Below are 18,208 nucleotides of genomic sequence, written 5' to 3' on the forward strand. Positions count from 1 at the left end.
CTAGATTTCCTTTAAAACAGCCTTCTGTCCTCTAGGTAAGCCCACTGGTGCAAAATGGTAGAGGAGGGGTAGTCTCAATTAGGGTCACTACAGGCCACCTTTCCCACACCTGGCTTACACACAGGTTCCCTCGCCCACAGGCCATCATTCCCAGCTATTTAAATACCCTCCCTCTCACAGGAAAAGTACAACATTAACTTTCACAAGGTAAGTACAAAAGAAAAAATGCATTACTGTAAAACCAAAAATAAAAGCAGGTTGTGTCAAATAGACAGTGTGTCTGGGAAAACAAACAGCCCCAATGCAACCCATATGCCAGGCCGGGTGGTTTATAGAGGGTCTTGGCTCTTCTCCTCACCACCTCGTCTCAGACTGATTACGGCTTTGGGTGGATCTACATTCACCCTCGATAGTCGTAGAGGCGTCAATTGAAGGGTGCAAGTGACTCTCCAGCCGACAGTGTTGACACAGAATCTCCTTGAGGCACCCACCACCAGAGTACCTGCATCTTCGCCACTCCATCAGGACGGAGAATGGCAAATCATCAAATATTTTATTTATTTTTTAAATTCTTTATTTTTGTTGAGGCATGTGATTATGGGGGTACAGAAAAAAGAGAGGGAGACGTTCAAGAGTTGTACAGGATGGGGTCGTCATAACATATTGACAAAGTCTCCTATGATTATCAACCTCATTTTATATATATATAGTAACATGCTGTGGCTAAATACTGTTATCTCTTGCTTTAATACTGTAATCTCTCGCATTGATACTGTTTCCTCTCGCTTTAATATTGTTATCTCTCGCTTTAATACTGTTATCTCTCGCCTTAATACGGTTATCTCTCGCTTTAATACGGTTATCTCTCGCTTTAATACGGTTGTCTTCTCGACTTAATACTGTCAACGTATAGTAGCTTACATGCAAGGCTGTACTCGGTTGGGACAGGTTAATTATTAAACGTTAGGTTACATGCTAGACAGACATATTATATAATAAAGACCACTGACTACCAATTGTATTGTAGTCAAGGATAGCTATAACAAAATGAGGGTATGTTAGGCTAGGTGATATACAGTGCTCTGCATTAATGTTAGGTACACACAAATATATGTATATTAACAGCCGCATAGTTACTCTTTCAGGAGATGGAATTACCCTTGTGAGTACACTTTTGATGGGCAGTCAGTGGTCGCCTGCCAAGGGACCCCCCTAAATATATCTCGAAGCATTTAAATAAAAGGGGATATAAGGACTGCTATGGTAGTTATAGTCCCGATGTGTGTCATGTTCGTATGGTGGCAGTCCCTGTATGGGCGATCCAGACGAGTGTCTGTCTTAGGCGGGAAAAGAGTCCCTGTTGCCGTGCCGATCATCGTGTACAGTATGGTGGCTGTAGGTGGTTAATCCGCGTTCGTTGGCCCGCATGCAGTGTGGAAGGTAAGGTTAAGTTGTTGTCCCTCTGTAGTGAGGCTAGTGGGGTATGAGGATGTGCTCGCCTGTTCCTGCTTGGCGTCCTTCGGCAGTCCGTCCTTGAGAAGTCAGAAGGGAGGGTGCCTCAGTCAGCCCTCGGGCATGGATAGCTGGGCATGCAGTCTCCGCCATTTTAAAGGTGGACTCTGCGCTCTGTGGTCTCTTGTGAAGGTGCCGCTTCTAGCCGGTGCTGCCCGCAAGTTTATTCTGTGCAGGGGGAGCGGTGTGGGTCGCTTCTGAGCCTCACTGCCGGTTTTGGTGCCAGCATCCTTGGTCTCCGCCATCTTGCACGCTGCGCTTTGGTGCTGGATCCAGGCGGCCCTGCTGCTGCTCCCGGGATGGTCGGGGCATGCGGGGGTGGGGACCGGGATCACCCCCCCGGTCCATGGGGGGGGGGAACGGGGCCAAAGCTCCACGGGTCTGGCTCCTGTCTGAGCACCGATGAGCAGGATAGCGGGGCAGCGACCGTCTGCCCCACTCACCGCCGGAGTAGGCCTCGTTGATGCCAGTGAGGATTCATCCCCCAGGGGACTGAAACCGGTCGGGCCAGCCTCACCCTGGGTCCGGTACTCTCCACCCGATGTGTTTCACTGATTTTTGTCAACTTTTTATGCCAAAATAAACTGATTGCTTGTTCTTCCGTTGTAAATTTCGGGAGCTGGTCTGACATGCGACCATCTCGCTCGGCGGCCTGGCCCTGCCCCCATCATCAAATATTTTAATATGAAAGTCCTCCATATCAACAGTGGAGTGGGCATCTGGGCCCACTGTTTCTTGTGCCCCTCAGGACCAGATATTTTTATGTCGATGTTGTGCTTCCAGTGATGGTACTGTGCGGTTAAGCCTCTGGACCTGTTGGGAGATCTTATCGTTTGTGTATGGGTCACAGTCAGTAGTCCCTCTCGTTCCTCCTCTCGGTATTTAACGTCGCTAATGAGTCGATTCAGGCTGCCTATTTCAGTTTGCTTTCTGCTAGGTCTGCTTTCCTAACCGCTTGTAGATCCTACAGGAGCTTTTCAATGTTCCCTTTAGCGGAGGGTGATGTGGCGGTATACCCTCTCGAGAATGGGTTACTACCGCCTGTGGTCGCCCCTTCCTAGTTGTGCCCAGTCCTAGAGTGATTATAGCTGCAAACCAGTGATTATAGTATTTTGCAGGAAGGCAAGCGTGGTATCACCCAAACACTAGTCGAGACTTAGGGAAGGGTAAACAAGAACTGTTTATTGTAGGAAAGATACAAAGTATTTATGCACAGGCATCGCTGTGTCTGGGAGATAATGGTATCTCCCGGACACAGGAAGCCGAACACACAAAAAACCCAAAACTCACCCAATACAGTAACACAACCCCATGCCATACATCACCAAATAGCTCCTGGTCCCAGCTATAATCCCTGCAAATAGCGGGGCGATCGGATGTACAGAGCCAGAGAAATCATCATATAAAGTCTGGGCTTAACACTCTGTACATTCTCACAAATAGTTCCACTTGGTTTAGGCCTGTAGAGTCAAACTACACGCCTAAACCATGCAGCAACCAATCAGCACTCACAGAGGGGAGGAGTTACAAGCTAAGCCCTTGAGGGCTCGCCGACCAATCGTGATAAATGGCGCAAACAAGTTTGAATGGCAGCTCCTTCTCCTATTGGTTGGCATGGATTTCCCAACCCAAGGTAAGCTTACCCCCAAGGGTACAATTCAGCTCCCATGGAGTTATGAAAAAAATATTGTGCAATAGCGGAATTGACTTCCGCATGGCTGATTCAGGGCAGTTGCCCGATGTGCATGACATAATGGAAGTCAAATTGAGACAGAAATGTTCCATCTAGTGATTTGCTGCCGCATTCACGGCTTGCCAACTACTCGCGATGTAGCCCCGCTTTCTAGTCGCATGTCTCTGCACCCTCATCAAGTGGCTCTGCTGCTCCTTCACAATGTCACTGTCCCATTGTCCACACTGTCACTGTCCCACACTGTCAGACTACTCCCTCTCCCACAATATAACTGCCCCAAGTTGTCACACTGCCCCCTCCATCACATTGTCACTGTCCCATTGCCCACAGTGTCACTGTCCCACTGCCCCACACTGTTAGACTACTCCCTCCCCCACAATGTCACTTACCCAAGCTGTCACACTGCCGCCTCCAAACACACACTGTCCCCTCCACCACAATGTCACAGGCCCCAAGCTGTCGCACTGCCAACTCCCAACATACACTGTCACGCTGCCCCCTCCACCACAATGTCACTGCCGCAAGCTGTCACACTGCCACTCCCAACACACACTGTCCCCTACACCACAATGTCACTGCCCCACTCCTACAATGTCATTGTCCCACACTGTCACACTGCCTCACACTGTCATTGCCCCACACTATCAGACTACTCCCTCCCCCACAATGGCACTGCCCCAAGTTTTCACACTACCCCCTCACACACACTGTCACACTACACCCTCCACATACTGTCACTGCCTCCCTCGGCCCCACACCCCACTACCTCAACCCTATAACCCCCAGCCCTCCACACAGCACCCCATGGCTACCACAGTAGAGCCACATCGCACCAACCCTCGCTGTTTACCCTTGTAAACAGCCCAGGCATTACAGGAACAACTGCCCCCAGCAAATCCGGATGGAGTGGAACTGACCCCCATCTAACCAGCCCTGAGCCGGAGCCCACTGTGAAGAGGGAAACCGTTACGGGGGTGGTCCAGGCGCAACCCAGGAAATTTGGCCAGTGCTTCATGAGATGGCCCCGGTACAAGCTGTGGAGGACAGCCATGCCGAGCATAGGCAAGTTGTCAAAATAAATGGCAAGGAGGCTCAGGGGCTAAGAGACACGAGGGGCACTCTGACCCTAGTACAGCCGCACCAGGTTAGCACCACGGCAAATACCGGCCGGACTGTGGCTGGTAGAGTCGCCGGCGGAGCCATCAATACACAGAGGTCGGCATCATGCAAGACTTACCGGCAGAGGTGTGAATACATACACACACACACACACACACACACACAGATTTCTGAATGCACACAGGCGTTGCTGAATGCACACAGGCTGATTTATACACGTACACACAGACTGCTGAGTCCATACACACAGACATACAGACATACAGACTGCTGAGTCCATACACACACACACAGACATACAGACTGCTGAGTACAGACACAGACTGCTGAGTCCATATACACACACAGACTGCTGAGTCCATAGTCACAGCTCTCTCGTGGATTGTGTGGGTGGCTCTTAGAAGAGCCTTTGTGTTATTAGAGTTTGGGTGACGGGTCTTTACTTGGCGCTGGTGTACTTGGTCACTGCCTTGGTGCCCTCAGACACGGCGTGTTTGGCCAGCTCTCCGGGCAGTAAGAGCCGTACAGCGGTCTGGATCTCCCGGGAGGTGATGGTGGAGCGCTTGTTATAGTGAGCCAGACGGGAGGCTTCCCCTGCGATGCGCTCGAAGATATCATTGACAAAGGAGTTCATGATCCCCATGGCCTTGGAGGAGATACCGGTGTCGGGGTGGACCTGTTTCAGCACCTTGTACACGTAGATGGCATAGCTCTCCTTCCTGCTCTTTCTGCGCTTCTTCCCATCCTTCTTCTGGGTCTTGGTCACGGCTTTTTTAGAGCCCTTCTTGGGTGCGGGAGCGGACTTGGCTGGTTCAGGCATGATGATCAGAGAAATCTTACGAAATTTTCAACAGAATAAGGAACACGTTCCCCAGCTGCTCTATATATAGAAGCCCTGGCAGTAAAGCCTGACCTGTGTGCATTTTCTATTGGTTCGTTCAGTAAGAGCATTGAGCATGGAACGCGGTAACCTACAGCGATTGGTTACTTTCTGAGTCGGACGCTGATTGGTGGCTTTAAAATGCAACCAATTAGATTAGAGCTCGCGGTATCTGAGATGGTATAAATAGCCGTGCAGGGGGCGCCAAGGTCTAGACGATAATTCGATTTCGTTTTGAAAATGTCAGGAAGAGGCAAACAGGGCGGCAAAGTCAGGGCTAAAGCCAAGACCCGATCATCCAGAGCAGGTCTGCAGTTCCCAGTCGGCCGTGTCCACAGGCTGCTCAGAAAGGGCAATTATGCCGAGCGGGTTGGAGCCGGAGCTCCGGTCTATCTGGCTGCAGTGCTGGAGTATCTGACCGCCGAGATCCTGGAACTGGCTGGGAATGCAGCCCGAGACAACAAGAAGACCCGCATCATCCCCCGCCATCTGCAGCTCGCTGTGCGCAACGACGAGGAGCTCAACAAACTGCTCGGAGGGGTCACCATAGCCCAGGGTGGGGTATTGCCCAATATCCAGGCTGTTTTACTGCCCAAGAAAACCGACAGCCACAAGCCAGCCAAGAGCAAGTAACTCCACTGTCCCTCAGCTCCCAAACTTACACAAAGGCTCTTTTAAGAGCCACCCACAATCCCCAGAAAGAGCTCACACTGATATATGACTGTATGGAGGTGATCACTGTCTTGCTACATTCTTATACGGTTATTCACTACAGTGACACGTCAAAGGGAATTTAGTATTTAAGGGTCTAATACCTCTTTTTTACAGTCTCTGTAATTCGGCTAACGAACTAAGTGATGCTTTTCAAATTTCCATTAAAACACACCTAGCGGACTTTCCCTTTCTAACCATTGCTATTACTACTTGTTATACACTGGGGAGTCTTTAGTGAAACACAAGAAATCGATCAAAAGCGGATTAATAGTTAAGTCACTATTGTGAACAATAGGAAAGTGCTGCATATCATTATAAGGTGGAAGGAAGTAAAGACTCCAATCCATCCCGATTTTCACACATCGGTAGATTCAATTAAACTTGAGATCTTTTGGGGTTTTTTTGCCTCAATTTTATAATTCAGGTTTTAGTGAATGAGCATGCCTCTCTTTCTACTGGTAATGCAAAAGAGGGCGGCAAATTCCAATTTCAAGTGACTTCCAATCATGCCACAAAAAAAAAAATCTCAACTCCAAAGCCAGTCAGATTTCTCCTAGGTGGGATTTAGTCACACCATATGGCCATGTGGGGGTCCTCTCCTGCTTCAAAATAAGCCAGTATGCCATACGGTGTAACTAAATTCCGTATTGCCAAGATAGGTCTAAGTAAGTAGTATTGTAAGATTTCATGCTGTATTTTGGGATGTGCTCTCCTTCACATGTACAAACCTTTTGGAAATGTATTACTGTTCTGCTTTAATTGTACTACGTTGTTTATTTTGTTTTCCATATTTCTAAACACTAAAAATATAGATGAACCAAAAACCCTCTCCCCTCCCCCTTTAAAAAAAAATAAATAAATATATATTTATTCTTGATGTGGTATCATTCAAGTAAGACACATAAAGTCATAGCTTTCCCATATTTTGTAAATTCTAGTAGGCTTAAATTTGTATACTTTCATATCACTAGAAATGAGGCAAATCTAATCAACATGAGGTTGAGGGTCAATCATCAAAGCCTGGGCCTCCTCCCTATTTTCTTCTCCCTTGCACAGTGGGTCAGCTAACTGCCTCCATCCACACATCAGGACATGCATGCACACATTCACACGGCAAGGGATTTTATATACCACTCGAGATAATATTCTCAAAGCCAAGCGACTTTTTCTAAAAATGGTTTTCACTGAGACCTCATTGTGGGGCTGGACTATTCACGGTCCACAGACCCAACCCATGGGCAGCCTAGATTTCCTTTAAAACAGCCTTCTGTCCTCTAGGTAAGCCCACTGGTGCAAAATGGTAGAGGAGGGGTAGTCTCAATTAGGGTCACTACAGGCCACCTTTCCCACACCTGGCTTACACACAGGTTCCCTCGCCCACAGGCCATCATTCCCAGCTATTTAAATACCCTCCCTCTCACAGGAAAAGTACAACATTAACTTTCACAAGGTAAGTACAAAAGAAAAAATGCATTACTGTAAAACCAAAAATAAAAGCAGGTTGTGTCAAATAGACAGTGTGTCTGGGAAAACAAACAGCCCCAATGCAACCCATATGCCAGGCCGGGTGGTTTATAGAGGGTCTTGGCTCTTCTCCTCACCACCTCGTCTCAGACTGATTACGGCTTTGGGTGGATCTACATTCACCCTCGATAGTCGTAGAGGCGTCAATTGAAGGGTGCAAGTGACTCTCCAGCCGACAGTGTTGACACAGAATCTCCTTGAGGCACCCACCACCAGAGTACCTGCATCTTCGCCACTCCATCAGGACGGAGAATGGCAAATCATCAAATATTTTATTTATTTTTTAAATTCTTTATTTTTGTTGAGGCATGTGATTATGGGGGTACAGAAAAAAGAGAGGGAGACGTTCAAGAGTTGTACAGGATGGGGTCGTCATAACATATTGACAAAGTCTCCTATGATTATCAACCTCATTTTATATATATATAGTAACATGCTGTGGCTAAATACTGTTATCTCTTGCTTTAATACTGTAATCTCTCGCATTGATACTGTTTCCTCTCGCTTTAATATTGTTATCTCTCGCTTTAATACTGTTATCTCTCGCCTTAATACGGTTATCTCTTGCTTTAATACGGTTATCTCTCGCTTTAATACGGTTGTCTTCTCGACTTAATACTGTCAACGTATAGTAGCTTACATGCAAGGCTGTACTCGGTTGGGACAGGTTAATTATTAAACGTTAGGTTACATGCTAGACAGACATATTATATAATAAAGACCACTGACTACCAATTGTATTGTAGTCAAGGATAGCTATAACAAAATGAGGGTATGTTAGGCTAGGTGATATACAGTGCTCCGCATTAATGTTAGGTACACACAAATATATGTATATTAACAGCCGCATAGTTACTCTTTCAGGAGATGGAATTACCCTTGTGAGTACACTTTTGATGGGCAGTCAGTGGTCGCCTGCCAAGGGACCCCCCTAAATATATCTCGAAGCATTTAAATAAAAGGGGATATAAGGACTGCTATGGTAGTTATAGTCCCGATGTGTGTCATGTTCGTATGGTGGCAGTCCCTGTATGGACGATCCAGACGAGTGTCTGTCTTAGGCGGGAAAAGAGTCCCTGTTGCCGTGCCGATCATCGTGTACAGTATGGTGGCTGTAGGTGGTTAATCCGCGTTCGTTGGCCCGCATGCAGTGTGGAAGGTAAGGTTAAGTTGTTGTCCCTCTGTAGTGAGGCTAGTGGGGTATGAGGATGTGCTCGCCTGTTCCTGCTTGGCGTCCTTCGGCAGTCCGTCCTTGAGAAGTCAGAAGGGAGGGTGCCTCAGTCAGCCCTCGGGCATGGATAGCTGGGCATGCAGTCTCCGCCATTTTAAAGGTGGACTCTGTGCTCTGTGGTCTCTTGTGAAGGTGCCGCTTCTAGCCGGTGCTGCCCGCAAGTTTATTCTGTGCAGGGGGAGCGGTGTGGGTCGCTTCTGAGCCTCACTGCCGGTTTTGGTGCCAGCATCCTTGGTCTCCGCCATCTTGCACGCTGCGCTTTGGTGCTGGATCCAGGCGGCCCTGCTGCTGCTCCCGGGATGGTCGGGGCATGCGGGGGTGGGGACCGGGATCACCCCCCCAGTCCATGGGGGGGGGGAACGGGGCCACAGCTCCACGGGTCTGGCTCCTGTCTGAGCACCGATGAGCAGGATAGCGGGGCAGCGACCGTCTGCCCCACTCACCGCCGGAGTAGGCCTCGTTGATGCCAGTGAGGATTCATCCCCCAGGGGACTGAAACCGGTCGGGCCAGCCTCACCCTGGGTCCGGTACTCTCCACCCGATGTGTTTCACTGATTTTTGTCAACTTTTTATGCCAAAATAAACTGATTGCTTGTTCTTCCGTTGTAAATTTCGGGAGCTGGTCTGACATGCGACCATCTCGCTCGGCGGCCTGGCCCTGCCCCCATCATCAAATATTTTAATATGAAAGTCCTCCATATCAACAGTGGAGTGGGCATCTGGGCCCACTGTTTCTTGTGCCCCTCAGGACCAGATATTTTTATGTCGATGTTGTGCTTCCAGTGATGGTACTGTGCGGTTAAGCCTCTGGACCTGTTGGGAGATCTTATCGTTTGTGTATGGGTCACAGTCAGTAGTCCCTCTCGTTCCTCCTCTCGGTATTTAACGTCGCTAATGAGTCGATTCAGGCTGCCTATTTCAGTTTGCTTTCTGCTAGGTCTGCTTTCCTAACCGCTTGTAGATCCTACAGGAGCTTTTCAATGTTCCCTTTAGCGGAGGGTGATGTGGCGGTATACCCTCTCGAGAATGGGTTACTACCGCCTGTGGTCGCCCCTTCCTAGTTGTGCCCAGTCCTAGAGTGATTATAGCTGCAAACCAGTGATTATAGTATTTTGCAGGAAGGCAAGCGTGGTATCACCCAAACACTAGTCGAGACTTAGGGAAGGGTAAACAAGAACTGTTTATTGTAGGAAAGATACAAAGTATTTATGCACAGGCATCGCTGTGTCTGGGAGATAATGGTATCTCCCGGACACAGGAAGCCGAACACACAAAAAAACCAAAACTCACCCAATACAGTAACACAACCCCATGCCATACATCACCAAATAGCTCCTGGTCCCAGCTATAATCCCTGCAAATAGCGGGGCGATCGGATGTACAGAGCCAGAGAAATCATCATATAAAGTCTGGGCTTAACACTCTGTACATTCTCACAAATAGTTCCACTTGGTTTAGGCCTGTAGAGTCAAACTACACGCCTAAACCATGCAGCAACCAATCAGCACTCACAGAGGGGAGGAGTTACAAGCTAAGCCCTTGAGGGCTCGCCGACCAATCGTGATAAATGGCGCAAACAAGTTTGAATGGCAGCTCCTTCTCCTATTGGTTGGCATGGATTTCCCAACCCAAGGTAAGCTTACCCCCAAGGGTACAATTCAGCTCCCATGGAGTTATGAAAAAAATATTGTGCAATAGCGGAATTGACTTCCGCATGGCTGATTCAGGGCAGTTGCCCGATGTGCATGACATAATGGAAGTCAAATTGAGACAGAAATGTTCCATCTAGTGATTTGCTGCCGCATTCACGGCTTGCCAACTACTCGCGATGTAGCCCCGCTTTCTAGTCGCATGTCTCTGCACCCTCATCAAGTGGCTCTGCTGCTCCTTCACAATGTCACTGTCCCATTGTCCACACTGTCACTGTCCCACACTGTCAGACTACTCCCTCTCCCACAATATAACTGCCCCAAGTTGTCACACTGCCCCCTCCATCACATTGTCACTGTCCCATTGCCCACAGTGTCACTGTCCCACTGCCCCACACTGTTAGACTACTCCCTCCCCCACAATGTCACTTACCCAAGCTGTCACACTGCCGCCTCCAAACACACACTGTCCCCTCCACCACAATGTCACAGGCCCCAAGCTGTCGCACTGCCAACTCCCAACATACACTGTCACGCTGCCCCCTCCACCACAATGTCACTGCCGCAAGCTGTCACACTGCCACTCCCAACACACACTGTCCCCTACACCACAATGTCACTGCCCCACTCCTACAATGTCATTGTCCCACACTGTCACACTGCCTCACACTGTCATTGCCCCACACTATCAGACTACTCCCTCCCCCACAATGGCACTGCCCCAAGTTGTCACACTACCCCCTCACACACACTGTCACACTACACCCTCCACATACTGTCACTGCCTCCCTCGGCCCCACACCCCACTACCTCAACCCTATAACCCCCAGCCCTCCACACAGCACCCCATGGCTACCACAGTAGAGCCACATCGCACCAACCCTCGCTGTTTACCCTTGTAAACAGCCCAGGCATTACAGGAACAACTGCCCCCAGCAAATCCGGATGGAGTGGAACTGACCCCCATCTAACCAGCCCTGAGCCGGAGCCCACTGTGAAGAGGGAAACCGTTACGGGGGTGGTCCAGGCGCAACCCAGGAAATTTGGCCAGTGCTTCATGAGATGGCCCCGGTACAAGCTGTGGAGGACAGCCATGCCGAGCATAGGCAAGTTGTCAAAATAAATGGCAAGGAGGCTCAGGGGCTAAGAGACACGAGGGGCACTCTGACCCTAGTACAGCCGCACCAGGTTAGCACCACGGCAAATACCGGCCGGACTGTGGCTGGTAGAGTCGCCGGCGGAGCCATCAATACACAGAGGTCGGCATCATGCAAGACTTACCGGCAGAGGTGTGAATACATACACACACACACACACACACACAGATTTCTGAATGCACACAGGCGTTGCTGAATGCACACAGGCTGATTTATACACGTACACACAGACTGCTGAGTCCATACACACAGACATACAGACATACAGACTGCTGAGTCCATACACACACACACAGACATACAGACTGCTGAGTACAGACACAGACTGCTGAGTCCATATACACACACAGACTGCTGAGTCCATACACAGACACACACACACACACACAGACTGCTGAGTCCATACACAGACACACACACACACATACTGCTGATTCCATACACACACACAGACTGCTGAGTCCATACACACACACACAGACATACAGACTGCTGAGTCCATACACACACACACAGACATACAGACTGCTGAGTACAGACACAGACTGCTGAGTCCATATACACACACAGACTGCTGAGTCCATACACAGACACACACACACAGACTGCTGAGTCCATACACAGACACACACACACACACACACATACTGCTGATTCCATACACACACACAGACTGCTGAGTCCACACACACACACACACATACACAGACTGCTGAGTCCATACACCCACAGACTGCTGAGTCCATACACCCACAGACTGCTGAATCCATACACACGCACAGACTGCTGAGTCCATACACCCACAGACACACAGGCTGCTGAGTCCATACACAGGCAGAGACTGCTGAGTCCATAAACACACACACACACACACACAGATTGTTGAGTCTTTACACACATACAGACTGCTGAGTTCATACACACACACAGACTGCTGAGTCCATACACACACACACAAACACACACACACAGACTGCTGAGTCCTTACACACACACACAGACTGCTGAGTAGGACTGCCATCAGAAATTTTAGGGCCCCTGACACAGATCAAGATCTGGGCCCCCGGGGCCAGCACCAAGTCCGCCCACAAGGATGAAGTGTGTGTGTATAGTGGATGTAGAATGTGTGTCATGGATGCAGTGTGTATAGTGGATGTAGAATGTGTGTAGTGGATGCGGTATTTGTGTCATGGATGCAGTGTGTATAGTGGATGCAGTATGTGTGTCATGGATGCAGTGTGTATAGTGGATGCAGATTGTACATTTAGTGTAATGTATGTAATGTTTGTATGCATGCATTAGATGCAGAGTGTGTGTGTAGTGAATGTAGGTGTGTATAGTGAATGCAGAGTGTGTGTTTTTGTAGTGGATGTAGTGTGTATAGTGAATGTAGTGTGTATAGTGAATGTAGTGTGTTTGTAGTGAGTGCAAAGTGTGTTTAGTAAATGTAAAATGCAACTAGTGAGTGCAACGTGTGTATAGTGAATGCAGTGTGTGTGTGTTTGTGTGTAGTGCAAAGTGTGTTTAATGAATGTAGTGTGTGTGTGTGTGTAGTACCGAGCGTGTTTAGTAAATGTAGTGTGTAGTGAGTGAAATGTGTGTGTATAGTGAATGTAGTGTGTGTGTGTGTAGTGCAAAGTGTGCTTAGTGAATGTAGTGCAAAGTGTGTTTAGTGAATGTAGTGTGTGTGTAGGGCAGAGTGTGTTTAGTGAATGTAGTGTGAGTATGTGTAGTGCAGAATGTGTTTAGTGAATGTAGTGTGTGTAGTGCAAAATGTGTATAGTGAATGTAGTGTGTGTGTGTAGAGCAAAATGTGTATAGTGAATGTAGTGTGTAGCGCAAAGTGTGTTTAGTGAATGTAGTGTGTGTGTAGTGCACAGTGTGTTTAGTAAATGTAGTGTTTGTAGTGAGTGCAGAGTGTGTTTAGTGAATGTAGTGTATGTGTAGTGCAGAGTATGTTTAGTGAATGTAGTGTGTGTGTGTGTGTGTGTAGTGCAGAGTGTGTTTAGTGAATGTAGTGTGTGTGTAGTGCAGAGTGTGTTTAGTGAACCTAGTATGTGTGTGTGTGTAGTATTTTTTTTATTTGTGTGTGTATATTTCAATTTTATTCCCCCCTCCCTGGTTCTTACCATGCCAGGGAGGGGGGAGATCGCATTCCCTGTTGGTCCAGTGGCATGGTGGAGGGTGCCAGCCGCGGTACATTGAAGAGGGGGCCCAGCAACACACACTGTCTTCCTTTCCAGCTCCCCTCTGACTAACTCTCGCGAGACAGGCCTGCGTGCTGTGCGCTCTGGCGGCCGCAGGAAAGTTAGACAGAGAGCAGCTGGAAAGGAGGACAGAGTGTGCTGCTTTGCCCCCCTCTGCAATGTACAGGTAGCAGGGCGCCCTCTGTGCACGTATATATAGCGAAAATCGCTAGATATATATATGTGCACATAATGAATGTGGGGCTCGGGCCCCCCAGGACCGCCGGGCCCATGACAACCGTTATGGTTGTCATGCCCTGATGGCGGCCCTGCTACTGAGTCCAAACACACACACACACACAGACTGCTGAGTCCAAACACACACACAGACTGCTGAGTCCATACACACATACACACACACACAGACTGATGAGTCCATACACATTCTGCTGAGTCCATACACACACACACACACACACACACACACACACACACAGACGGCTGAGTCCATACACACACACACACACACAGACTGCTGAGTCCATACACACACACACACACACACACACACAGACTGCTGAGTCCATATACACACACACACGCACACACACAGACTGCTGAGTCCATATACACATACACACACACACACAGACTGATGAGTCCATACACAGACTGCTGAGTCCATACACACATACACACACACACAGACTGATGAGTCCATACACAGACTGCTGAGTCCATACACACACACACACACACACACACACAGACTGCTGAGTCCATACACACACACACACAGACTGCTGAGTCCATACACACACACACACACACACACACACAGACTGCTGAGTCTATACACACACACACAGACTGCTGAGTCCATACACACACACACACACACACAGACTGCTGAGTCCATACACAGACACACACACACACACAGACGGCTGAGTCCATACACACACACACACAGACTGCTGAGTCCATACACACACACACACACACACAGACTGCTGAGTCCATACACACACAGACTGCTGAGTCCATACACACACACACAGACTGATGAGTCCATACACACACAGACTGCTGAGTCCATACACACACACACACACACACACAGAGACTGCTGAGTCCATACACACACACACACGCACACACACAGACTGCTGAGTCCATATACACACGCACACACACAGACTGCTGAGTCCATACACACACACACACAGACTGCTGAGCCCACACACACACACACACACAGACTGCTGAGTCCATACACACACACACAAGCTTCCTCACTAGCAGAGACACACACACACCTGAGCACATCAAGCCTACCTGTTGCTGGGGGTCAGACACTCAGACATCTTCTGGCCTTTGCAGAGCAGCAGCATGGGCTGCTGCTTAACGGCAGGGGCGGGGCTTATTTTCGGGAAGTGGGGCTTCATTTGGGGCGCGGCCTGTGCCGGGGAGCCTGTCAGTGCTCCCTCCGGCCACAGACAGCCCCCAGCACCGCTCCAGCTCCTCTCTCCTGCATACCCTCGGGCTGTCACACACTGTTACAGCCCGAGGGAATCGAATTTAAACACATGGACAGCAGGTTGCTGGCATTTGAGGGGGCCCAAGGGGGGGCACAGCATGATGTAGGGGGGGGGCATGCCCACCCCCAGCGACACCACTGTAGCCTGTTGCGGCTAAGGCTTTCTTCAGCGCGGCCAGTGACACACCTCCGAAACTCAAGAAGTATGAACGCAGTCACTGAGTGCTATATCCACATGATCCCACTTGCTTGCCCGCATGGCTTTCACGTTCCCCTGTGGGGCATCGCCCTACCTGCTCCTAAAGGAGCCATAATCACTAGCCGGGGAAGCTGGCCAGGCATGAGGCTCCTGGATCCTCCCTGGACAGTGATTATGGCTCCTTCAGGAGCAGGTAGGGCGTTCCCCTGCAGGGGAACCTGAAAACTATGCAGGCATTCAAGTGGTCACATGTGGGTATGGCGCCCTTTCTACCCATTTGCCGGCGAAACACCTCCCCTCCCTGAGTGCCAATTGGTGCAAATTGGTTCATGGCCTTTCTCCTGATTGGCCATCACGTGGTTGAGATGCAAAGTTTGAATCCACCGGACAAAATCAAGTGATTCTGTGGAGCTATTTTCGGGTATGTACAGAGTCTCAAGCCCAGACTTTGTACGATGATTTCTCGGGCTCTGCACATCCGATAGCTCCGCTATTTGCAGGGATCATAGCTGAGACCAGGCGCTATTGTATGGCATGTAGGGTTGTGTTACTGTACAGTGTGTATTTTTGTGGTTTTGGTGTGTTCGGCTTCCTGTGTCTTGAGATACCATTATCTCCGAGAGACAGCGACGCTTGGGCGGGCTTATGTTTTCATGTTGCTAGGGGTCTGTGCATAAAGACTGTGTATCTTGCCTGAAATAAACAGGGTTTTTTTCGCCCTTCACTAGGTCTCGAATAGTGTTTGGGTGATACCACGATTGCCCTTCTGCAAGCGGCTATAATCACTGGCTAGCAGCTCTAATCCCTCTAGGGCTGGGCACAACATGGAAGGAGCGACCACAGGCAGTAGTAACCCATCCTCGAGAGTATACCGCTACACCACTCTCAACAACATTCAGACGTCTATGAGGCAGGTGTTTGTTAATACCCCAAAAGAGGCGTTTTTTGACGGGGTTTGTCAGCAACGGGGCCGTGCCACCGGCTGCTTTTGGTCTTCAAGCTCCTGAAATATTGTGCAATCACCTTCGTTATTATTATTGTTAAGGGTTCCTAGGCTATTGTCGCCGTTCTGTACAATGGCATGGGCAGTTCCCTCTTTCTACTGCCAATACCTCTCCCTATACAACCAAACATTCTGCAAGCACTCCCTGCTGCTCTATAGCATTGTCTTCCTACCTTTGAGTCATCAGAAATAATCTTATGTCCAAGATGCATTATCTTGCCCTTATCCACATTCAATGTCAGTTGCCACAACTTTGACCATTTTTCTAGTTTACCTATACCATTTGCCATTTTGCTTATCCCTCCTGGAACATTAACCCTGTTACATATCTTAGTAGTGTCAGCAAAAAGATATATCTTCTGCAATATCACTAATAAAAATATTAAAGAGAATGGGTCCAGGTACAGATCCCTGAGGTACCCAACTGGTGACAAGCCCATGCTCGAATATACTCCATTAACTACAACCCTCTGTTGCCTGTCACTCAGCCACTGCCTTGCCCATTCAACAATATTGGAATCCAAACTTCAAGATTTCAGTTTATGGACAAGCCTTCTATGTGCAACAGTGTCAAAATCCTTACTGAAATCTAGGTAAGCAATGTCTACTGCACCACCCTGATCTATTAATTTAGTAACCCAATACACGTTCTATTTCCTAGTTCCCTCTGTACGGCCTGACCACCTGGTTTCTGACGTGCTTACTCCACACTCCAGGTACGGTCTGCCTTACGTTGCTGCCTCATACCTCCCCTACGTTTTTGTTACATGTTTTCCCCAGGTACGTCCTGTCTCGCACTTCGCCCCCCACCTAGTCTAGATGTGGCTGGCTGTCAGAGTCTTAGGTGTCCAATAGAGGTTATCTCCCCCTGGCTTTCTTAGCCTTAGGTTAGTGGTCCCGCGACGCCAACACCCATCCTCATACTCGGAGGTACTACGCCCCTCGGGCCAAATCATAGTTAGTTGCCTCGCATGTGGCATAGAGAGGGCCTACCCTGTCACTCCCATTCTGTCTTATGCTTTACTGGTCACCGAGAGGCTGACACCCCGCCACAACGTTCAGTGGCCACGAAATCCCCTCGCGTCAACGCATAGATAGAGTCTCTCAAGCCGCTTGGCATCTAGCAGGGCCTCACCTGTCACCAACTTAGTTTTAATTGTTTCGCCGCCTTGCGGCACTAGCAAGCTGGCCAGCTCACACTGGTCCTACACTTACTCTGGTCCTTTTTCTTGCTCTGATTTCTCGCTTCTTTCTTTTAGCATGGATCAAGTACCGGAAGGTGGCGAACACTTGTTACTGCCCGACACTCCGGCCAGGTCTGGTACTCCATCTCGCAGGGGAGATTCTGCCACGCCTGCCTCCTTCGGTTCCTGGTTGATTCTTCACCTCATGACAGATTTTCGGAAATGTCAGCTCCCGTTCCCTGCATACACTAGGAAGACCGAACTGTTCTCCATTTTAGATGCTGGACCTTTCTGATGTTTTCACTCCGACCATGTAAGTAAACTCCCATTTACCTGGCTTTCTACGGTCTTCTTAGACCCCGTGAACTTACCACTATTACCATAACCAACCTACAATAATGCCTCAGGAGGTCTCACCTAGTTAATTTGGGAGACTATTATGTACTTACACTTCCTCACACTCGAACTACACATACTCTGTTCATACCACAACCACTACAGAACCTAGACATATTTTTCATACTATGTCCATGTAAGTCATGCTCTTCCTGTTGTTGATTGTAATAAATTCTAGTCTGTATCTTTTTGGCCCTCTTTATTTACAGGCCTACTGCTAC

General features: G+C 48.9%; 2 protein-coding genes across 2 annotated transcripts; one reads left to right on the forward strand and one right to left on the reverse strand.

Moving 5' to 3' along the window:
• Window positions 1–4,763: 4,763 nt before the first annotated feature.
• Window positions 4,764–5,144, reverse strand: LOC134615446 (histone H2B 1.1). The gene has a single exon (XM_063459964.1). The coding sequence runs from the start codon at window positions 5,142–5,144 to the stop codon at window positions 4,764–4,766; it is 381 nt and encodes a 126-aa protein (XP_063316034.1).
• A 300-nt stretch (window positions 5,145–5,444) lies between these two features.
• LOC134615447 (histone H2A type 2-B) lies at window positions 5,445–5,837 on the forward strand. Its single transcript, XM_063459965.1, has one exon. The coding sequence runs from the start codon at window positions 5,445–5,447 to the stop codon at window positions 5,835–5,837; it is 393 nt and encodes a 130-aa protein (XP_063316035.1).
• Window positions 5,838–18,208: the final 12,371 nt, after the last annotated feature.

The sequence above is a fragment of the Pelobates fuscus genome, chromosome 6 (assembly GCF_036172605.1).
Source record: "Pelobates fuscus isolate aPelFus1 chromosome 6, aPelFus1.pri, whole genome shotgun sequence".
In the NCBI taxonomy this organism is placed as follows: domain Eukaryota; kingdom Metazoa; phylum Chordata; class Amphibia; order Anura; family Pelobatidae; genus Pelobates; species Pelobates fuscus.

Coding starts and splice junctions, on each gene's coding strand:
- LOC134615446 (XM_063459964.1), bottom strand. CDS start 5,144: ATGCCTGAACCAGCCAAGTCCGCTCCCGCACCCAAGAAGGGCTCTAAA.
- LOC134615447 (XM_063459965.1), top strand. CDS start 5,445: ATGTCAGGAAGAGGCAAACAGGGCGGCAAAGTCAGGGCTAAAGCCAAG.